Source organism: Loxodonta africana, chromosome 2 (genome assembly GCF_030014295.1).
Source record: "Loxodonta africana isolate mLoxAfr1 chromosome 2, mLoxAfr1.hap2, whole genome shotgun sequence".
Taxonomy (NCBI): domain Eukaryota; kingdom Metazoa; phylum Chordata; class Mammalia; order Proboscidea; family Elephantidae; genus Loxodonta; species Loxodonta africana.
In genome coordinates, this window is record NC_087343.1 from 197,696,490 (window position 1) to 197,719,343 (window position 22,854).

At 53.6% G+C, this 22,854-nt stretch overlaps 2 protein-coding genes across 5 annotated transcripts in view; both read right to left on the reverse strand.

Annotated features, from left to right (window-relative positions):
• The window catches only part of PHYKPL (5-phosphohydroxy-L-lysine phospho-lyase), a 44,838-nt gene extending 36,080 nt beyond the window's left edge, over positions 1–8,758 (reverse strand). For 2 of the 4 annotated variants that reach the window (XM_064279239.1, XM_023551981.2), the window contains exons 1-4: positions 8,638–8,757; positions 7,214–7,332; positions 5,720–5,879; positions 3,102–3,176 (exon numbers count right to left, since the gene is read on the reverse strand). In XM_064279239.1, coding sequence (XP_064135309.1) covers positions 3,102–3,176; positions 5,720–5,879; positions 7,214–7,332; positions 8,638–8,696 — 413 coding nt within the window. In that variant the 5' untranslated portion in view covers positions 8,697–8,757. Of the gene's footprint in view, positions 1–3,101; positions 3,177–5,719; positions 5,880–7,213; positions 7,333–8,213; positions 8,567–8,637 lie in introns of those variants that run through there. The other 2 variants (XM_064279241.1, XM_064279240.1) reach the window with 2 other exon arrangements.
• Positions 8,759–11,715: 2,957 nt separating this feature from the next.
• Positions 11,716–22,854, reverse strand: part of COL23A1 (collagen type XXIII alpha 1 chain) — a 431,409-nt gene continuing 420,270 nt past the window's right edge. Inside the window, exons 23-32 of the mRNA XM_064279723.1 lie at positions 21,470–21,532; positions 21,089–21,145; positions 20,789–20,815; positions 19,727–19,789; positions 19,586–19,639; positions 19,317–19,343; positions 17,651–17,704; positions 16,843–16,929; positions 14,721–14,759; positions 11,716–14,272 (exon numbers count right to left, since the gene is read on the reverse strand). Of these exons, the coding sequence (XP_064135793.1) occupies positions 14,270–14,272; positions 14,721–14,759; positions 16,843–16,929; positions 17,651–17,704; positions 19,317–19,343; positions 19,586–19,639; positions 19,727–19,789; positions 20,789–20,815; positions 21,089–21,145; positions 21,470–21,532 (474 nt within the window). The 3' untranslated portion in view covers positions 11,716–14,269. The remainder of the gene's footprint in view (positions 14,273–14,720; positions 14,760–16,842; positions 16,930–17,650; positions 17,705–19,316; positions 19,344–19,585; positions 19,640–19,726; positions 19,790–20,788; positions 20,816–21,088; positions 21,146–21,469; positions 21,533–22,854) is intronic.

Sequence of the window (22,854 nt, forward strand, 5' to 3'; positions counted from 1 at the left end):
GTCCAGTCCAATCCATGTCTGAAGAGTTGGCTTTGGGAATGGTTCCTGTCCTGGGCCAACAGAAGGTCTGGGGGCAATGACCACCGGGGTCCTTCCAGTCTCAGTAAGACCATTAGGTCTGGTCTTTTTATGAGAACTTGGGGTTTGCATCCCACTGCTCTCCTGCTCCCTCAGGGGTTCTCTGTTGTATTCCCTGTCAGGGCAGTCATCGGTTGTAGCCGGGCACCATCTAGTTCTTCTGGTCTCAGGGTGACGTAGTCTCTGGTTCATGTGGCCCTTTCTGTCTCTTGGGCTCGTAATTACCTTGTGTCCTTGGTGTTCTTCATTCTCCTTTGATCCAGGTGGGTTGAGACCAATTGATGCATCTTAGATGGCTGCTTGCTAGTGTTTAAGACTCCAGATGCCACTCTTCAAAGTGAGATGCAGAATGTTTTCTTAATAGATTTTATTTTGCCAATTGACTTAGATGTCCCCTGAAATCATGGTCCCCAAACCCCTGCTCCTGCTATACTGTCCTTTGAAGCATTCAGTTTATTCAGGAAACTTCTTTGCTTTTGGTTTAGTCCAGTTGTGCTGACCTCCCCTGTATTGTGTGCTCTTTCCCTTCACCTAAAGTAGTTCTTATCCACCATCTAATTAGTGACTACCCCCTCCCACCCTCCCTCCTCTCGTAACCACAAAAGAATGTTTTCTTCTCAGTTCAAACTATTTCTCAAGTTCTTATAATAGTGGCCTTATACAATATTTGTCCTTTTGCAACTGACTAATTGCACTCAGCATAATGCCTTCCAGGTTCCTCCATGTTATAAAATGTTTCATAGATTCCTCACCGTTCTTTATCGATGCGTACTCTTCCATTGTGTGAATATACCATAAATTTATTTATCCATTTATCCGTTGATGGGCACCTTGGTTGCTTCCATCTTTTAGCTATTGTAAACAGTGCTGCAATAAACATGGGTGTGTATATATCTGTTTGTGTAAAGGCTCTTATTTCTGTAGGATATATTCCAAGGAGTGGGATTGCTGGATCGTATGGTAGCTCTATTTCTAGCTTTTTAAGGAAGTGCCAAATTGATTTCCAAAGTGGTTGTACCATTTGACATTCCCACCAGCAGTGTAGAAATGTTCCAATCTCTCCACAGCCTCTCCAACATTTATTGTTTTGTGTTTTTTGGATTAATGCCAGCCTTGTTGGAGATGAAATCTCATTGTAGTTTTGATCTGCATTTCTCTAATGGCTAATGATCGTGAGCCTTTCTTCATGTATCTGTTAGCTATCTGAATGTCTTCTTTAGGGAAGTGTCTATTCATATCTTTTGCCCATTTTTTAATAGGGTTATTTGTCTTTTTGTAGTTGAATTTTTGCAGTATCATGTAGATTTTAGAGATCAGATGCTGATCGGAAACGTCATAGTTTAAAACTTTTCCCCAGTCTGTAGGTAGTCTTTTTACTCTTTTGATGAAGTCTTTGGATGAGCATAGGTGTTTGATTTTTAGGAGCTCCCAGTTATCTGGTTTTTCTTCTGCATTCTTAATAATGTTTTTTATACTGTTTATGTCATGTATTAGGGCTCCTAATGTTGTCCCTATTTTTTCTTCCATGATCTTTATTGTTTCAGATTTTATATTTAGGTCTTTGATCCATTTTGAGCTCGTTTTTGTGCATGGAGCAAGGTATGGGTCTTGTTTCATTTTTTTGCAGATGGATATCCAGTTATGCCAGCACCATTTGTTAAAAAGACGGTCTTTTCCCCATTTAACTGTTCTGGGGCCTTTGTCAAATATCAACTGCTCATATGTGGATGGATTTACGTCTGGATTCTCAGTTCTGTTCCATTGGTCTATGTATCTGTTGTTGTACCGGTACCAGGCTGTTTTGACTACTGTGGCAGTATAATAGGTTCTAAAATCAGGTAAAGTAAGGCCTCCCACTTTGTTCTTCTTTTTCAGTAATGCCTCATTTATCTGAGGTCTCGTTCCCTTCCCTACGAAGTTGGCGATTTGTTTCTCCATCTCATTAAAGAATGCCATTGGAATTTGGATCAGAATTGCATTAAATGTATAGATTGCTTTTGGTAGAATAGACATTTTTATAATGTTAAGCCTTCCTATCCATGAGCAAGGTATGTTTTTCCACTTATGTAAGTCTCTTTTGGTTTCTTGCAGAAGTGTACTGTAGTTTTTTATTGGTCCAATTTTGAGGATTTTTTTTTTCTTTTAGATGTTCAAACCAAAAAAACAAAAACAAAAACCTGACCAGTTGCTGTCGAGTTGAGTCTGACCCATGGTGATATCCTGTGTTTCAGAGTAGAACTGTGCTCCAGAGGGTTTTCAGTGGCTGATTTTTCACAAGTAGATCACCGGACTTATCCCCTGAGGTGCCTCTGGGTGGACTCAAACCTTCAACTTTTTGGTTAGCAGCTGAGTGCATCAACGTTTGCACCACCCAGGGACTCCATGAAGTAGTCACAACTGTTTAAATCAGTTGGCCTTAAGTAAGTAAATTACCCTCCATAATCTGGGTTGGCCTCATCCAATCAGTTCAATGAGCCCTTGAGAGAAAAAAGAGTTTTCCCGGGGTGTAAAGAGCCATCTTGCCAGAAGTTCTCCACTCTTCTGGTTGCCTGACCTATGGATTTTGGCACACAAGTGTACGGGAATCTCCAGCCTGTCACCTGACCTACAGATTTTGGATATGCCAGCCCCCGTGATCACATGAGCCAATTCCTTAATATACTAAAATCTCTCTCTCTCTCTCTCTATATTTAAACAAACAAATGAAAAAACACCCTTTGCTGCCGAGTTGATTCTGGTTCATGGCAACCCCATGTGTTACAGAGTAGAACTGCTCCACAGGGTTTTCTTGGCTGTGATCTTTACAGTAGACCACCAGGTCTTTCTTTCAACGTGCTGCTGACCTTTGGATTAGTAGGTGAGCCCAAGCCATTTTTGCCATCTAGGGACCTTATCTATATCTTACTGGGTTTGTTTCTCTAGGGGACTCTGACTAAGATATATCCAGTCAGAGCCTCACTGATCCACAACAAGTTTGCAGGCCCAGGGCTTCTTGGAAGGGCAGGGCTGTGAGTGGGACTTACTGGTCCAGCACCACCACGTCCTGGTGTCCCGTGTACTGGCGAGCCAGCCTCAGGGCCAGGTCATTGGCTTCTGACCTGTGGCAGAAAAGGTGGGTGCTGCTCAAATGGCCATCTGAGGGCACAGTCAAGGCAGTGCTGTAGCCCCGCTCTCCCTCCTGGTGACGGCTTCCCACAGGGAGACCCTTGGGAAGGAGGGGCCCTCCACCAGCAAGATGGTTCTCAGGATTCCATTCATTCACTCAGTAAGTGTTTATCAAATGCCTTCTCTGTGCTGGGCATGGTGGTTGGAGCTAGGGGCTGACATAGTAAATACAACAGATGGCCCTGTCTTTCATGGAGCTTACATTCTAGTGTGAGTCATGGAAGCAAAAGGATGGAGAAAGAAAATAACGATCAGTTTGATATGCGCTACAGTGGAAACAGGGTGCTGAAAGAGAGGGTGGCAGATAGCCCAGGGAGGCCCTACAAGGAATTACAGACACTGAATCCTGAGGCCAAAGGACCAGCCACATAGAGAAGTTCCCTGGCAGACAGAGCAGCATGAGCCAAGGCCTTGGGAGGGAAATGAGCTGGTGTGCTCAGGGAACTCAGAGAGGTTGAGGCAGGGCAGGGTCTAACCAGGTGGGGCACAGGTTGGGGGAAGTTGAGGGACATGCAGGGGCTAGGTTCCAGGACCTCGTGGGCCTCAGGAGGAGCCAGGGTTGAATTCTCAGTGCCATGAGAAGCCACTGAAGGGTTTTAATCAGAGAAGGGACATGACTTAACGCATTTCAGAAGGCAGCCTCTGGCTGTATGTCTAATTGAGTAGAAGGAATGGAAAGTGGGGGAGAGCGGACTGAGGGGAGGGTGTCCAGGGAGAGGGGGCCATTTAGGAAGCCATTTACAGGGTAGGGTGTGGGGGAACGGTCTTCTTGGTAAGGTCTGGGGTAACCGTCTGGGCCTGGTAGGGGAGAGCCAGTACCAATTCCCATACCAGGTGCTGGTGGAAGACCAGCAAGAGCTCACTCTTGGACATGTTAAATTAGAGATGTTTGTCAGACGTGAGGTAGGCAGTTAAAACCCGAGTCTGGAACACATGAGCAACGTCTAAGCTTGGGACATAAATCTGGGTGTCATCAGCCTACAGATGATGTTATAGCTGTGGGGATGGATGAGGCCACATAGGGAGAGGATTTGGAGAGGAAAATGGCCTGGGGCCAACCCCGAAGAGCAAAGGAGGAGGAGACAGAAACGTAAATAGAGGAGAGGGCCAGAGAAGTTTGGGGGAAACAGCATGGTGTGCTGGAAGTTGGAGAGGAAAGAAGCATCTCCCAAGAAAGTGGTTCAGTCTGTCTAATACTGCCAAGAGACAGAGTACAACAGGGCAAAGAGACCATTGGGTTTGGCGCCATGGAAGTCACTGGAACCCACACAAGAATACATGTGGTGGGGGAAGCCAGCAAGAATATTCCTTTTTTCTAGCATCAAGGAAGCACCAACTCCTGGGCCCAGGGCTCACTGGACTCCTGCTTGCCTCAAAGAACCTGACTAGGAGCCAGATGGTCTTGGGTTCTCACTCTGGCTCCACCCTCTCCTGGATGGATGACCCTGGACAAGCTGAACTGCTGTCTCCTTATCTGTAAAATGAAGATGGCAATTCCCAGAAATTACTGGGGGAGAAGAGGACTAATGAATGTACTATGTAGATGGCAATGATGGTGGTAATAATCATTACTATACTCGGAACACCACTACCTAGAGTTGCTGGAATGTTCTCTCCCAGGTACACTGCACTACTTTCAGGTACACTTTATCTGTCCCTTTCTGTCTCTGCTGCCCTAGTTCAAGCTACCATCCCCTTTCACCTGGCCACTGATTGGTTCCTAACGGTGTCCATTCTTGCTCTCCCCCAGTCCTGATTACATGACTTCCCTGATTAAAACCCTTCAATGCCTTCCCAATGCTCTTAGGTTAAAAAAGGATTCCTCACTTGGCTGCTTAGGCCCTGGGTGATTGGGCCCTGCCATCCTCTCCAGTGCCAGCTTGCACACCCTCCCCTTCCTCATTGGCCTTCTTTCAGTTCCTCCTATGTGCTAGCATGCTATGCCCTTCCTGCCACAGGGCCTTTGCACAGGCTTTTCCTGTCTCCTGGTCAGTTTTCAGCTCTCAGCTTAATGTCACTTATCCAGGAATGCCTTCCCCAACCCCCTGGAACAGGTCATGTACCGTTTGTTATACCCTGCACTTTCCCTCCAGACACTGACCCCTCTTTGTAATCCTGCATTTCTTTGAAGAATCACTTCATATTTCTGTGCCTCACTGAGCAATCTGAGGACAGAGGTTTGCGCTGTATCCCTTAGTACTGTGCTGTGGATTCATAAGGCAGAAATCATGGACTATTTCACCTCATAGACCCCCAACAATGATCCTGAAGGGGAGCTAACCGCATGCCTAAGAGACAAGGAAACTGGATCTGACATGTAATCCACAAGGGTGCACGGCTAGGCTACTCAGGAGCCAGGCACATCAAGGGACTTTCCTCCCCACAGTCCACATGATCTGCTACTCTATGTTGCGCCCATGTGAGCAACTCTCTTCATTGTCTCACCCTCCTGCCAGGGCTGGCATGGTCCACTTACCCAGAATTTAGGAAGTAGAACACACAGAGCTGCTCTGGCAGGGTCTCTGCAAGCCTCCTTGCATAATTGACGATGTTGTCGTGCAGGTAGCGGCTGTTGGTGTTGAGCACCTGGTTCTGTTCATGTGCCGCTTGGACCACGACGGGGTGGCAGTGCCCAACTGGAAGAGGCCACTCAGTCACCTGGCCAGCCCCTTTTGGACAGTCTCACCAGGTCTCCCCCAGGCTAATCTATAAACCTGGGCCTGTAGGGAGGCTATGAGTGGGAGTCGACTTGGCGGCACCTAACAACAAAAACAGGTGATGCAGCCATACTGGGAGAGGTGGCAAGGAAGGAGGGGTATTTGGAGACAGGTGATAGAGAGGCCAGGTCTGGAGGGGAGCACCTAGGAAGCAGTCACTGAGATCTGTCGTTAGGAAAGTCCTCTGGCAGAAAGTATCTGGGAGACAGTGTCTGAAAGACCCATGTCTTTAAGGAGGCTTCCCAAGGCCGTCTTTTTGACAAGGCAGGGTGTCTGTCATTGAGCTCGACTTCCCCAGTCAATGGGGGCTGGAGGGTCATCTAGATTGCCAAAGGTCCAGGACAATGACAGTCAGCATGTATCAAGAGGTCACTGTGTCAAACCAAAAAAGAACCAACCGGCTACCATTGAGTTGATTCCTACTCATGGCGACCCCCATGTGGCAGAGTAGAATATGCTTCGCAACGTTTTCAATGGCTGTGATCTTTCAGAATCTGACTGCCAGGACTTTCTTCAGAGGTGCCTCTGGGTGGATTGAAACCGCCAACCTTTTAGTTTGTAGCTGAGCGCTTAACCATTTACACCGCCCAGAGGCTACTATGGCAGGTACATTTGAAGTAACGGACATAAATTAACTCACTTAACCCTCCGAAACACCTGAAGGTGGGTACCTGTTATTACATCTATCATGTCTATTTTGCAGATGAGCAAACTGAGGAACAAGCAAATAAAGTAACCTGCCCAAGATCATAAAGCTGGTAAGCAGAGGGCAGAGATTTGAACCCAGGCAGTCTGAGCTAGGCCTCCTGCTCTTAGCCTCTTCTTTGTTAACCTCCAGTCGGCCTACTGAGTCTCAGGATCCTTTTCCTTCAGTCAGCTCTGGAAGCCCCATCTGGATGACTGAACTTCTACTTCAGTTTCCTTAGCCAGCACCTGAGATGCTCAATGAGACTGAAGCCCTGTCATGACCCCAGTCCACCTGGCATGGGCCCTACTGGGTTGTTGGTCATGGCTGGGCCATCTTCCACTCCAAGCCCCAAGGTGGATTGGACCCCCAGAGGGTTAAACATGGCTAGTCTTTGGAAACTTATAGATCTACACCATAAAGACTGGGCCTTCTTTGGCTATGGATGCTGGCTGGCTCAACTCAACCCAGGTTCTCCACACCCCTCTGTAGCCTCAGGACACCCTCAGATCAGGCACACAGCCTTGGCCTCCTCTCCTGCCCCTATAGTCTGAGGGATGATACTGACCGTGAGCCACATTGTTGATGCAATCGAGGTATTCTGCCCCCTGTTCATCGTACATGTACTGTCCCTGGCCTCGGGTAATCTTAACAGGATCCTCAGGGAAAAAGAGTCTGCAGGAAGAGCTGTGGGGAAAGGAAAGGGGTGGACAGCTTTGTCTGAAGACCTGAAGGGTGAGGTCCACCCATCACAGGCCTCCACCACTCTGTCCCAGTTTCTGGAAAGGACAAAAGCTTGAAAGGTGTTGCTTCCCTGTCTCTAGTCTCCCCATTCCATAAATCATTCCATAAACTAGTTGCCTTAAGTTGACTCTGACTCATGGTGACCCCATGTGTGTCAGAGTAGAACTGTGCTCCACAGGGTTTTCAATGGCTACTTTTTTGGAAGTAGATCACCAGGCCTCAACCGCCAACCTTTTGAGTTAACCATTTGCACCACCCAGGGACTCCTCTCATCCCATAAAACCCCAAAAACCAAACCCGTTGCCATCGAGTCAATTCTGACTCGTAGCAACCCTATAGGACAGAGTAGAACCACCCCATAGAGTTTCCACGGAGCACCTGGTGGATTCGAACTGCCGACCTTTTGATTAGCAGCCATAGTTCTTAACCATTAGGCCACCAGGGTTTCCTCCCATCCCATAGGTGGTTGAAAAGAAGGAAAGAGATGGGGTAAGAAGTTGCTAAAAATTAAATTGTTTAAGTCATTTCAAGGCTATGTGGTCTTGCTCATTTCCACCCGAACCCACATCTGTCCCTTGGATGGGGGGGGAAGTGGCTGCCGTGGGGGGGGGGAGGGGAGGCGGGGGAGGATTCCTTAAGGTTGCTTCTTTGCTGGGAGGGGTATGAGGGAGGGCACCCACACTGGGTCGCTGGCTCTCAGCCCTAACTTGTCCTTGCCAGTCAGGTGGCCCTGCTGTCCCTGCCTGGTGCCAGCCCCAAGCTCTGCCCAGAAGCTGCCTCACTGCCATGTCCCTCTGAGGGCCCCTCAGGTAAGTCAAATGTACTTTCACCAAAGCTGCCTGTGTGCCAGCCCCGCCCTTCATCTGTCCTTTCAGCCCCTTCCTGGGTCACTCTATAGCTGGCACTGGGTGAGGTCCTCCCAGGTGCCAGGGCAAAGGTCTTCTCCGGAAGAAAAGGCTTCCTAGTGAGGCTGCCAAAAGTTCGTGCAGCAGCTGCGGGCGGAGCGGCTCACCAGCCGCAGGGCAGGCCGAGGGGCGGCCCAGAGGGGAAGGACGGGCGCGGCGGCCTCAAGGGCAGCAGCCGCGGAGCCCGGCTTGCTCGCAGCTCTGTTCCCGGGGCCACGGAACCAACGGTCAACGCAGGGCAGAGTGAGCGGGGTAAGCCGGGCGGGGCTGGGAGGCCGAGGCTCCGCGCCGGCCGTGCGTGCGTCGTGGGTGCCCCCGCGCCGTTCCCTGCCCGCATTGGTACCCGATGAGCCGCCGCCTCAGGGCCAGAGTCTCGGCCTTTCCGCGCTGGTCCGCAGCCATGACGCCGCGGCAGTGCGCGCCTGGGCGGCTGTTCGTGCGGAGACTTGGCCGAGGAGACAGCGAGCAGCGCGTCCCGGCTCGGAGGGCCCGCCCGCCTTAGGCCTCGCCCCTTGCGTAGATGGCACCTTGGGTCCCGCCCCCAAAGCGGCCCATCGTGCGTCTCTTCATTTATTCGTTCAGCAAACCTGGCAGGGCCCCCACGCCCGAATCGATCCGTGGTAATGGCCACACGGGAGCCGGGTTTGGGCTCGCCTTGCCTGGTGCTGCTCCAACCACAATCCCCTGGGCCTCGCTCCCCGGATCCTTGCAGTTTCCTTTCCCAGGGAGGGTGCCCGGGGTAACCCCGCCTCTGCTCCTGGGCTCTGCAGTGCTCTGATTTCCCGCAGGCCTCGCCCAAGCCTGGGGCTCGGCCTCTGAGTCGCCTTCCGCTGCGTCAAATGGGATGCTCTGTGAGGAGTAAATGGGAGTGTGTGGCAGGCACCCAGCACAGGGCCTGGCTCACAGAGCTGGGGCAGGGCCTAGACCATCCCAGTCCCATGAAGGAGCAGCCGGAAGGGCAGGAGGAGAGCAGAGGGCCACTCACCGCTGGTGCTGACCAAGGGGAGCAAGCACCATAGGGACGGCCTTCAGGGCACCACCACAGCTGCTAGAATATTGGCAGCATGAACCAACATCAAGAGAATGATACAGTGCTCAAGCAGGAAGAGACTTGGGAGGTCGACTAAGGTCTCCTGAGCCCTATTGTACATGGGAGGAAACTGAGCTCCAGAAAGGGCGAGGGCATTGCTCCCAGACATACAGAAAGTCAGCAGCAGAGGCGGGTCTCAACTTAGGTCTGCCTGACTCGCAGTCCAGGGAGTGAGAGGAAAAGGCCTGAAAGAGCCTGGGAAGCTGCAATGGCAGAGAAAGAACCGCTTCTGGGCAGGGCACTGGGACTTCTGCTTTGATGAACCCTAGAACCAGGCCACGGGCAGGGTGGCTTGGGCAGCTGGGGAAGGGAAAGCTCCTGCACGTTCCTCTGTTTTTGTACCTCTTCATGGTTCCCAGTCCTCTGCTTTACTTCTTCATTGCTGCTTTTTTCCTCTTAAAATTATAAAATATCTAAGGTGTTGATTAAAGAACATTTGGACTTACTGATTTTTAATTGGAAAGTGGGATCGAATCTTTTACATGATTCTTGAAAAACTTCCTCCCAAATTTAGTGAGAGATTGCTTCTTCCCTGAGATCCCCTCTACCCCCTGCTCCTGTGTGAAATGTGAGTGGGATGGAGGTCATCGGTGCTCTCATTGTAATCACTCCTCCTCTTAGGTGAAGAGAGCCATAGACGCCTCCTCGCTCTGTGGTTCCAGTTTTTCGTGTGTGTGTGTGTGTGTGTGTGTGTGTGTGTGTGTGTAGGTTTGAGACTCTTGTTTGGGACCCATCTTTGGCCCTGTCCAGGCCCAAACTCCAGCCACAGCTGAGGCCCAGGGTGCTCAAAGTCAGGTTGGCTTAGGGGCTTTGCCTGCCTGGGATGGAGGGTGAGAAGGCTGCAGCTGGGCCCAGCCCACATCTTACCAGCTCCAGGGCTGTCCAGGGTCAGAAGGAGATAAAGCTGGAGCCTAGATCAGGTGGGCCTTTTTTCAGGCCAAAAGTATCCACAACGGGGCAGGACAACACCAGGATACCTTTCCTTCTTCTGCTCAGGAAAGCGAAATCCTTCCTGCCTCTGGCGCATGCTCTCATGCTTGCCCTCTGAGGTGGCATTGGGGGCCAGGAGGGCAGGGGACAGGAAGAAGTGGCTGAGCCAAGACTTGAACCCAGGGCATGCCGTTTCTCAATAGGGGAGGCACTGGCATTCTCGGTGAGATGATTCCTCGCTGGGCAGGCCTGTCCCACGCACTTGAGACATTTACTATCCCCTGGACCTGCCCACTGAACGGTAGGAGTGTCTCCCAGCCACCGGACAACCAAAAGCATCCTACGCTTTTCTGGGAGTAGCCCAGGGATCAGGAGGGGGGAAACCTGGGCAAGCCCACTCCTCTTAGGCCTCAGGATCATCTGCAAGATGGAGATAGGAGTCCCTGTGATTAGTTTATCTACCCCATGCAGAGTGCAGGGTGTGACACACAATATGAACAAAACAAAACAAACCCAGTTGTCGTCAAGTTGATTCTGACTCAAGGCAACCTCATGTGTACAGAGTAGAACTGTGCTCCATATGGTTTTCAAGGCTGTGACCTTTTAGAAGTAGAATACCAGGCCTTTCTTCTGAGGGGCCTCTCGGTGGGTTTGAACCACCAACCTTTTGTTAAGTTGTTGTTGTCAGGTGCCGTTGAGTTGATTTCAACTCACAGTGATCCCATGTGACAGAATAGGCTGTAATCCTTATGGAAGCAGATCACCAGTTCTTTCCCCAAGGAGCCACTGGGTGGGCTCGAACTGCCAACCTTATGGTTAGCAGTTGGGCACCTAACCATTTGTGTCATCCAGGGATTCCTTGGCACACAGTAGAGCTAGATAAATATGCTTCCTTCTCTTTCTGAAGGGGGTAGTTTGAGGAAGAACTGCACTTTGTGTCAGGAAGACTTGCGGCAGGCACCTCAGCCTTTAAGGCTCAGCCCTGAGGCAGGGCGCTCCCTAAAGTCTCAGCCAGGACCTTGAGCAAGTCACTCATTCTTCCATAATCTCCTAACCCCAAGGGGCTGCTGGACCCCAAACTCTCTGATAAGTCAGCAGGCTCTAAACTTTGAAGTTCGCAGGCTTGAGGATACAAGGTGAGGCCACAAGGGGGCAACAATGGGCCAAGAATAGCCCCGTCCTACCCAAAGAAGCAGGTAAGGGACTCCCTTGAGTGAGTCCCTTGTGTGTGCAGGGAGGTGGAACTCATGGCTTCTACTCCCGCAAGGGCATACCTGGCAGCCCAGCTTTTTGGAGCTGCCTAACAACTCTATGCCTTGCCAAGCAATTTTGGTAAGACAAATTAGGGCATCAAAGAACCTGGGTCCAGTCCCAAGCTGGCCACCATGTCCTGGCTGTGCATCCCCTGGCAAGTGACTACCCTCTCTGAGCCTTAGTTGTCCCACATGTAAAACTTAAATGGTGACCCCTACCACACAGCCTTCCTCCTTCACAGGGTGCATGAGGGGATCCAGTGAGGTAACTGGGTGGAAGGAGGAGTGATTTGTAAACAGTGAAATGCAGTGGGTGTTTGAGGCTTAGGATGGGACCCCAGAGGCTTTGACACCCAGTGAGCCCCACCAATCATCACAGTCCCACTGTTTCTCTTCCCTGTCGTATGACTGGCTTCCCTGGTGACCAGATGCCTGACCCAGCAGCATGGCCTGCAGTTATCAGTAGCTCCTTAGGGAGACGGAGATGAGATTTGACATATTTCTCCCCGTTAGAGCCCGTGTATGCTTGAGCCTCTTCTGCTAGTGGGGAGGCTTTGTGGCAGGAGTCTGGGGGTACTGCTCACACTGTGGCCCTCCTTAGGCCCCAGTCCTTGGAGGGTAAAGGCCTGAGACACCATCACTGTAGGCCCTTCCTTAGCTACACCTCCCTGGGTGTGCTTAGCTTTACCATCTGTGAAATTGGCACATTCAGTGGGTCCTTCTCTCTGAGTTGTTATAAGGAGCGGCTGGGATGAGAAACTGGAAATGCTCTGCAAGAGAGGACTAAGAATCATGGGAGCATCGAGGCATCTGACCTGGCCTAAGTTCTTGGCGTATTCTACTGCACTGGACCCTCACCCAACCAGTATCTCATTTACAGAGGAGATGGCAGGTTGAATGTTCCAAGATGGCTGCAACAAGATCTACTCTCCCACATATTCTCCTTAAAACATAATGATGACACTCTTCCCATTGAGAGGTGGGGTCTAGCTCCCTCGCCTTGAGGCTAGGTGAACCTCTGACCCTGGTGGGAAGTGACACCATGTAGCTTCTGAGGCTTGGCCATAAAAGGTGACACAGCTTCCAGCTTGCCCACTTGGGACAGTTACCCTTAGCGTTGAGCCTCCATGCCGTGAGGAAGGCTAAACCATGTGGTGAGGTCATGGGAGGTGTTCTGGCCATCTGAGATCCCAGCTGACAGCCAGTGTCAACTGCCAGAACATAGGAGCAAGGAAGCTTTCAAGAAGAATCCAGCCCCAGCCATTTCCCTGTAGCTGCATGAGAAAGCTAGAGGGAGAACTGCCTGAGAAGTAGAAGTGATTGTTGTTTAAGGCAAGAAGTGTTGGGGTGATTTGTTACATAGCAGTCACTGGTTACCAAACAGATGAGCACAGAGGCTCGAGGTTGTGAAGTGATGGGCCAGGCAACTTAGCTGGGACATGGCAGAGCCAGGCTGGGAGTCTGGGTCTACCCAACCCTAACAACATCTTTTGCCCGGACCCTGAACTACCTTCTGTGGTTTTTTGGGTGACTTAGGGAGAATTCCCTTTCTACCCCCAAGCAATGGCCAGACTGAGATGGTACTGGGCTGAATCCTCACCCAAAGGGACCTGGAGGCAGTCTGCAAGGACAGGCACATCCAGACACATATTTGTGGTTTATTACATGCAGCAAATGTCCAGCTACACAGATGGAAGGTGAGGCGGGGGGGCGGAGCTGGTGACTGGGACCCTTGTCAGAGGTGGAAAAGCCTCTTGTCTGAGTGTAGGCCGCCCAGGTCTCATAACCTGCTCAGGCTGGCTGCGGACCAGGCCGGTAGTTTGCTTCATCAGCACATCTCACCAGGGGCGGGGCTGTTTCAGCACTGCCCAGAGTTCTCCTAGGCTGCAGACTTGGGACCAACGAGACCCAATCCTGAGCCAGAGGCTGGGGTCCTCAGGCCTGCAAAGTGCCCTCACACCCATGACCTGGGTGGTGTGGGAGAGGCAGGAACAGCAGCCTGGGACCCTCCAACATCCGCATTTGGAGGTCGCTGGGGTACCTGCAGCTGGGCCCACATCCCAGTTATCATGGCACATGGCCATGACTCCCAGCCAGAGCAGTGTTCTCAGTGAAGGCTGGCTGCCCGAGGCCCACTGACCTAGGCCACCGGCGGGAGCCAGACCCACTCAGGGGTGCTTCCAGTGTCCAGCTGCAAGTGCTGGTGGGAGTCTTGTCTGGCCCTGGTGCTTCCAGGGTCTGGGAGGCTGAGGGGTGGGCAGCTGGCAGTGGCTGAGTCTAGAGGTGGGAGAAACCAGAGTGGCTGCCAACAAGCCCTGGGCTTGGTGGGCAGGGTGGGGCGCCAGGGCTCCGGAGTGTCAGGGGGCAGGCTCTGCAGGGCAGTGGGCAGCTGTGAGTCTTGGCTAATCAGGTGACTGAAGGCCCAGCCGGCGTGTTCCCAGCCTCACCGGAACCAGGTACCATCACCATTGTCTCCTTCCCAGGAAAGCCACGTCCGGCGGGTGCTCCCCCTGCATCGTCCCTCCACACTCCTGCCAGCGGTGCAGGCTTATCCTTCTGAGGCTGAGCCGGGCACACTCTCTGATGGGAATGGCCACAGGTAGTGGCATCCCATGAAAAGGATCAATATATTACTGTTTCGTTTTTACAAAAATTAAAAGCATCCACACGGATTGGTACAGGTTGTAAGCTGGGTGCTGGCATCACTGGAAAAGGAGGGAAAGATGGAAGTGAGGAGGGGAGTGAGGCCCTGGGGCTGCCCTTGCCCGCGTCACCCTTTTCTGGTAGCCACGTCCGGCCCATTTCCTCCTGAACAGGTGTGGCTCCAACTCCGTCTTTTAGGCTTCTGACCTCTGCTCCCTTTCAGTGGTACAGTTTGGACAGAGTGCCAGGAGGACAGGTAGCCAGCCCCAGACTGAGCCCACGTCGACCAACAGGGTGGGTCAGGCACAGTCCCCCAGGACCACAGCCCCAGGCCTTGGGCCAGCAGAGCCAAAACTACATTGTGCTGGGAACACCTGGCTGTTCAGCCACTAGACAGAGAGCTGCAGATACTCAAATCTTTGAGTGACGGCACCAGCCCCAGGGTCCGCCTGCCCACCCACACTTCCCCCTCCTCTGAGCCTGAGCCAGAGGCTCTGCCCTGCAAGGTACCTTATGCCAGCAGCCGGGCACCGGCAGCCCGTCGGGGCCCTGAAAAGGAAGAGAGCTTCAGTGACTGGGCGCAGGGTTGGTCCCCTTTTCTACACCCAGCCCACACCCTTTAAGGTGGAAGGAGGATACGGCCTGGGGGCCTGCCAGGTGAGGCTGCTGGACCCCACTGAGGCAGGGCCTGAGCGGAGAGCCTGTCTCCTTCTGTCCACCCTGGAAGCCGGGTCGTAGACATGATGGGCCCTCCCTGTACTTGTGCAGAGCACGTGCCTAAGTGCTTAGTTGGGGTCTTTACTCTTTCGGGACATCTGTCTGGTGGGCAGAGACAGACACTGTGGAGTAATGGGCATCATGCCAGATAGTCACTGACCAGGAAGCAGCCTGGGGCCAGCCCTGCTGAGTGGTCGCGTGGCTTCCTGCCTGGCAGCTGACCCAGCGACTCTGGCCCTCACCCTGGGGCCTGGGAGCTGTTAGCATCAGGCAGCCATGTCTCCACGAGTGTCTCCAGCCTGTCCTGCACCCTGTGTCTGGGGTCTGAGTGGCAGGCTGGGTAGGCCAGTGTGGCCAGGGTGGAAACTGGGCATGGGGCAAGGTGGCTGCCTAGGGCAGCAGCAATGCCCTCTTAGCCACCAGACCCAGGAGGAGGACAAGTGGCCTCGAGCAGCCTGGTGGTGGGGGATTGGAGAGGGAAAAGGAATGATCCTTCAGTGTAGAGTCCCTGCAGGGTGCCAGGGCAGAAAACACTTCACTCTGTTCCAAGGCACACAGCGCAGGCCTCAAATCCATGGGAGCACCCCCTCAGAGTCATATGCCGGGGAGCCGGATGGGGTGGGCCAGGAGGGGCAGATGGAAAGGAGAAGTGAAGGAGGGTGGGGGCGGAGGATTGGGCACAGGCAGCCCCGCCGAGCACAGCACAGCACAGCACAGCACAGCACAGCACAGCACACAGCAGGCAGATACTGTACCACAGGGCAGGGCCCGCTGCCCCACGCCAGGCCCCGCGAGCCTGGTGCCCCTTGCTTGCCTCTGCATTTAGGATTCTCCTGTTTCAAAGACAAGAGCTTACTGATGCGAAGGGAAGTCCTGGCCCAGGGCCTCGAGCTGCTTGGCTGGGCCACCCCATCCCCCACTGTCCTGGGCACATTTTTTTACATGTTTACCATTCTGCTTTTCATGTCTTTTTATCACTTAAGTCTCAAAACCACTAGGACGAACGGATTACCACGCCCATTGTATAGATGAGGAGACTGAGGATAGAGGGCTGCAGTAACTCCTTCTTGGCCCCTGGCTCTGACCCCAGTGGGGTTCTCCCTGCTGGAGAACCCTCCCCGAGCCCTTGCTGGGTGGTCTGGTATAAATGTTTGGTGGGTTTTATATGGAAAGTCAGCTATCCTGTTTCTCCTGTCTGTGGCACTGGGTTTTTTTTTATGCTCCACTAGAAGGCTGGGGCCCCAAGCCCTCCCTGCCTGCTAGGAAAGGGGACTGACCGTGGTGGTTTTGGACACTAGGTCTGCTGGACCATGAGGACTGTAGTGAAAGAATAAGAAAGGAGAAAGGTTCTGTGCAGAAGCAAGGGACAAGGGTGGGGCTGCCCCCAGGCTAGAAAAGGATTCCTCTGGGAAGGGAAGGAAAGAAGGGCAGGGATAGTCACCCCGAGAAGGAAGGATGGTCTTGCCCCATTCATGGATGAGGAAGCATGAGTTTTGGCTCCATCTTGTCTCAAGCCCAGAGAGTCAGGCCCAGACTGCAGCCATAGGTGTGGCAGGGTGGGGAGCAGGGGGGCATTTGGGGATAGTAATGGTCTTCTCTGAACCCCCCCAATCACTGCTGGGCTTCCCTTCCCAGGGCCCAGGCATGTCCTGATAATGTCGTGGCAAGTACCCTCTGCTCAGGGCTCAGGGTCTATGCCCTCCTCACCCCCCACCCAACATAGGGCCCCTCAGGCCGGATACCCTGGGGCTGAGTGAGGTAAGGGCAGTGACCCTGGCCAGCAGGTGGAGGGTCAGGGGTGGGAACTGAGGGAGGGGGCAACAAGACCTAAGTGCTGAGAACAAGGTGAATCTTGGTTGACCTTGGCTGTAGGTGGCAAGCCCTGAGGTGGGGCCCCGCCCACCCCAACACTTACCACAGGACAGGGCTGGTCCAGGCCAGGTGGTCCTGGCTCCCCTTTCTGGCCCTTCACTCCTTTCCGGCCAGGGATTCCTCGCTCCCCCTGCACAAGAAGGGAAATGGGGGATGGTCATGGCTGCCAGGCTCAGGGCCACTCCAACATCTTCCAACCTGTCTCCACCTTTTCTCTGCCTGTTTCTGCCTATTCCTTCTCCTCGCCCCTGCCCTCATCTTCTCCCCCTGGCCCCCATCTCCACTACCCAGTTCCACTTCGGTCCCCTTGTCCTCACCTTCTCCCCTTTGCTCCACCTCCTGCCCTCTGCCACTACCTCCTCTCTTCTGTTCCCACCTCCTCCCCCATACCCCTACCTCCTCTCCCCTGGCCCCCACTTCCTCCCTCCTGACCTCACCTCCTTCCCCCACCCCACATTCTCTCCCCTGTTCCACCTCTTCCCTTCTGACCCCACCTCTTCCCTTCTGACCCCACCTCTTCCCTTCTGACCCCACCTCTTCCCCCTGTCCCTACCTCCTCCCTCCTGACCCCACCTCCTCCCCTCTGCCCCCACCTCCTTCCCCCTGCCCCACCTTCTGTTTCCTGCTCCACCTCTTCCCTCCTGTCCTTACTTCTTCCCCCCTGCCCCCACCTCCTCCCTCCTGACCCCACCTGCACCCCCCACCTTCTCTCCCCTGCTCCACCTCTTCCCTCCTGACCCCACCTCTTCCCCCCCACCTCCTCCCTCCTGACCCCACCTCCCTCCCTACCCCAGCTCCTCCTCCCTGCTCTACCTCCTCATCCATACCCCACCTCCTCTCCCCTGTCCCACCTTCTCTCCACGCTCACTCCGGTCCCCTTTCTCTCCTCGAGGTCCAGGGAAACCCTGACAAAAGGATAAAGGTTAAATCCAAAAACAAGGTTTGCCTCTGTTATCTGTTCATCCTGCTCCTCTCTCATCCATTGCCCCCTCCCTCTCAACTAGCCAAGCCTCAGCTGTAAGGTGACCTGTATGCTGGGTAGAGACTGATTTAGGAGACACGCATGTAGGACACCAGCATGGCTCCCTCCAAAGTAGAATGCTGCAGGCTTTTCTGGGTGGAGGCCCACGGACAGGCAGAGCTGCCAGCAAAAGGCTTTCTCTCAACTCACAGCCAGAGCAGCTGGCCTGGCTCAGGCTTGGTGGGGGACAAAGACCCATGAATCTCATGGAGTTTATGCCGATGTCTTGGACAGATGTGAAATGGTGACCTCTGTTCTTTGCCCTTGGCTCAGTTTCTTGTACACCCACCTATCCATCCGTTCATTTGTCCATCCATCTAACCAACATTACTAAGCATTTACTAGGAGCTGAGGTGTGGGCTGGACACTGGGGACAGAGAAACAGATCAGGTGCATTCCCTCCTTTCCAGTCTAACAAGGCAGGCAGGGGTGCAGACAATGAGTACCAATGCTCAGTGACAAAGGAGTCAACCATGGAGTCCCCAGGGGACAGGGGCTGGTCTGTCCAGGTGTGGGGGTCAGGGCAAGCTTCTGAGTGGAATCTCCATTTCAGCTGGGCCAGGTGGAGTGAGAGAGGACCAGGTGGAGTGGGTGGGCATGACTTTGAGATACCACCCTGAGCTCCAGGGCTGGAAGGCAGCTGTGGCCACATCTATGGAGCATGGAGTCTCTCTACCTCCACCTCCACTACTTTGCTGGGTCCAGAGCCTGAACTAGACCAGCATGGTCTCCGTCCCCTGCCCCTTCTCATCAATGGAACACACTCAGAGACCCAAGCTAGGGTTCCTTGACAGCGGTTGCTCTCCAAGGCAATATTCCCTCCTTAAAGTCTTTCATTCCTGTATCTAGTCATCATTTCCCTGGAAATAGCAACTTGAGTTTCCTGGGTTCTACCCTCAGTTATGGGTCAGTTGAAGACAGTTTAAATTGTGTTTTCTATCATTTGTAACCAAATGAGACTTGATCCAATCAACTTTGAGCTATTACTTCCCCTCTTCCCCTTCCCCCATACTGCCCTTGCTGAAGCCTCATCATCTTTCACCAGGGTACTGCAACAGCCTCCTCACTACTCCCCCCACCTCCCTGCCCCAATCCGTCATCCATCCATGCATCAACCATCCACCCACCTATCCATTTACCTTCCTCCTTCCCTCCCTTGCTCCTCCCATCCACACACCCACCCAACTATTTATCCATCTATTCATTTATCCATCCGTCCATCATCCCTTCCTCCCCCCTTCTTCCTCCTTTCTTCCATTCCTTTCTCCCTCCTTTCCTCTCCTTTCATTCTTTTATCCATCTACCTATAAAACATCTACTCTGGCTGTGCACTGCACTTGGCATTGGGGACACAAGGGGCATCAGTCAGTTGTAGTGCCAGCCCTGGGAAAGAGGGTCACACATGTGCCAGCCAGATCAGGTTACTGTATGGGCAGCATGGGGGCAGGAGCTACACAGAAGAGGAACCCAATCATGGCGAACAACGAGACACTTACGTCCAGTCCTGGTTCCCCAGGTCTGCCCTGAGGAGAGACAAAGAAAGGGTTTAAGAAATCTGGGGAGGGGGTGCTGGGAGCACAGCTGTTGGGAAGTTTAGCTCTGTGGGTTGGCCACAGACATGGGGCAGGAGAGACCCACAGGCCAACAAAGGGCAGGACAGACATGATGTCCACAGAGCCTAAACTCTGACCCAGCGAGGTGCACTGGCTGAGTGATACCGTGGGCATGTGGCTGCAACCGGGGGGAGATCCCTGAGGGTGGCTACCTTCTCTCCTTTGGTTCCTGGCAGCCCAATGAGGCCGGGTGGGCCGACTGGACCCTAGATGGAAAAGGAGTGGGTGGGTCAAGGGGCATGAAGGTCACAGGAATTAACCTTTTACAGACAAACAAGGCTCATTGCACTCACAGGCAGGCCGCTGGGGCCTCTCTCGCCCAATACGCCCTTCTCTCCCTTTGCTCCATCCAAGCCCTGGAGGCGAAGAGGGGAAGTCAGTCAGGGGAAAGAGGGCAGGCAGATGGCAGGACAGGAGAGCTGGGGTGTGCAGGCCTGGCCCTGGCTTACTCCTCATCCCAACTAATCAGAAAGAGCTGTGTGCAAGTACCCTGACAGAGGGCTTTCACAGACACGGCTCCCTCAGCAATCATGGGTGGTGGCTAAGGTCACGCTCACACCACAGGTGAGGAAAGGGAGGCCTAGAGAAGGAAGGGACAAGCCCAGCCACATAGCCAGCAAGTGGCAGGGCTGAGTATCCAACAGGTTTCTGAGGCCAGTCTTGGAGCCCGTCCCTCGAGAACGGCTGCCTCCTCAAAATGGGATCTGGGTGGCCTTGGGACAAGACAGAAGCGGAAACAGCACATCTGGCTGGGCCAATGCATGGCCCGGCCTGGACCAGTGACTCTGAGTCCCCACTTGGCCTCCGAGCTAGGGGAGCAGCAATGGGTTTGCCCCAAGGGTAGAGAGGATGACAGCGTGACCAGCAGTGGGGTCAGCTGGCCTACCCTATGTTTCTATCTCCCCGGAACAGGGCACATGGGCAGAACGCACTTGTGGCTTTAAGGGCAGGGGACACAGCATCATGTGATACACAACAGACCTGAGCCTCCATGCTCAGGCTGTGGGCAGCTGAGAGATGGATGTTGGGGTGGAGGTGATGACCAGGAAGAGAGAGGCACAGAGAAAGGTGGAGGAATGGGGCCAGGAGGCAGAGACAGCGGGAGAGGGATGGCGGTGGGGGGCAGACTGGGCCCTGAGGTAGAGCAAGAGCATAAGAGACAGAGCCCAGGTGGGGCTGGGCCATCCAGAAAGTGAGTCTCCAGGAGATTCGGTAAGTTCAATTCTAGGGAAGATGTGGGCTTGGTCTGGCCAAGTGTGGGGCTCTCACTTTGCCATTAGCAAGGCTTTCTGACATAACCCTAGCTGTTTGTCTGCAGCTGTTGGGGGGCCTTCCACCTACTCCCCAGCACTCACCTTGGGACCCTGGATTCCCTGAAGGCCCTGGAGAAGGAGGAGAGACTAGATCAGAAGGCATTCTGGCTGGGTCCAGAGCCTGGCCTCAGGGTCCGGGCTCTGTTGCTTGGCCCCGTACGCCCCTTCCTGCCCATGGCCCTGACCTCTGGGGCCTCCCAAGCCCAGACCCAGGCTGTGCTGTCCTTGCCCAATGTGTCCCCTGCCTCCCCAGAAGTCCTGTCTACCCCTTGGCCACAGCTCTGGGCCCCATGTCCACCACCCTCTTTATATCCTGGTTGATTCAAGCCAAACAGTCCTTACCATGGGGCCTGGGGGCCCAGGGGGCCCGGGGGGCCCTGGTTCCACTATGATCTGGGCCTAGGAAGAATCAGAGATGGGTTAGTCACCCACTGGCCTAGTCACTATTCACACCCTTGAGCTCATCAGACATTGGAGCAACACTCGGGACGTGGAGTAGTGGAGATGGGGCTTCTTCCCGCCCCAGGAGGGGCCCGGTGGCTGCCTGTGACTCTTAGGCAAGCCTCAGCAAAGGACACAGCCTGAGGCCCCCTCATGCCCCCTTTTGCCCTTGCCCCCCGCGTGGTCAGGCCAGGCGGCCCCTCCGGGTTCCAAGGCCCAGGGCTCCAGTGGCCTGGGTGGGGTGTTGGGAAGACCCTGACCCCCAGCCCCTTCCCCCATTACCAGGCTGTCCTGTAGGGTGTCCGGTGCCGGCTCTCCCTTCTCCCCCTTGGGGCCATCGATGCCCTGCAGGATGAAGTGGCCTGTGACCCTTTGTGACCATTGCCAAAATCATCGTCCTCAGTGCTCGGTGACCTCCCCTTCCCTCCCTGCATTAGATTTCCAGGCAGCAGTGTTATTTTTGTCCTTTGCAGCCTAAAAACTTTTTTCCTAAAATCTGGGTGAACGTCCTGGGTACCGAGCACAGTGGGTGTTTAGGGAGCATATTAACAGCTTGATAACTTGTCTCCCTGTGGTGCAGGGGACAGCCAGGGGCTCTGGGAGTACAGCCCATTCAGTCCTGGGCACCCCCTCTCTGTCTGAGTGGCCCTGGGTGAGGTGAGTTTCAACTCTGAGCCACACCCAGTGGCAGCGCCCCCACCCAGCCACAACAATGATGCTGTTGTAAGTTGCTACAGAGTCGATTCTGACTCACGGCGACCCCACGTGCAGACAGAATGAAACGTTGCCTGGTTCTGCACCATCTTCACGACTGAATGTTGGTATGCTCAAGTCCATTGTTTCGGTCACTGTGTGTCTTGAGTGCCTTCCAATCTAGGGGGCTCATCTTCCAGCACTCATTCAGACAATGGTCTATTGTGATCCATAGGGTTTTCATTGGCTAATTTTCAGTAGATTGCCAGGCCTTTCTTCCTAGTTCAGAAGCTCCACTGAAACCTGTCCCTCATGGGTGGCCCTGCTGGTGTTTGGAATACTGGTGGCATAGCTTCCAGCATCACAGGAGTACGAAAGTCACCAAAGTACAACAAACTGTCTGATGGGTGGTGGGCCACAACAATAAAAAAAGCAACAATAAAAATGGTGGTGACAGTGATAGTGGATAGTCATTGTGTGCCAGCTGCCATTTTTGGCCCAGTCCATGCATTGACTCATAGCAGTAGGAAATTGCCATTCTCATTTTACAGATAAGGAAACTGAGGGCAAGGATAGAGGTGGATGCAAGCTCAGGCGGTTTAGGTCTGGGCACATAGGCTGACTATCTGGCCACCTTGCTCTGGCTAGGCCAGCTCCTTCATTTCATCTTTATGGGTGCCCCATGATATAGCTAGTAGGTTCTTTGATAGATAAGGAAATGGAAGCTAAAGGTGGGGGCAGCCTGCCCTGGGCCACCAGTGAGCCAGATCAGTGCTGGATGGGGGCCCAGAGCTTCCAGTCAAAGGCCAGGTGTCCTTGGGCTGTGCCACATGTAGGAGCTGGCAAGGCCTCTGGAGTGTGAACCTGGCACCCTGACCTGCACACCGGCCTGCCCCACAGCCTCCAGCCACTGCCTTGTGAGCACACATTTACCTCGGGTCTCCCCCACCTGCACGTGAAGTTTTAGTACAGGG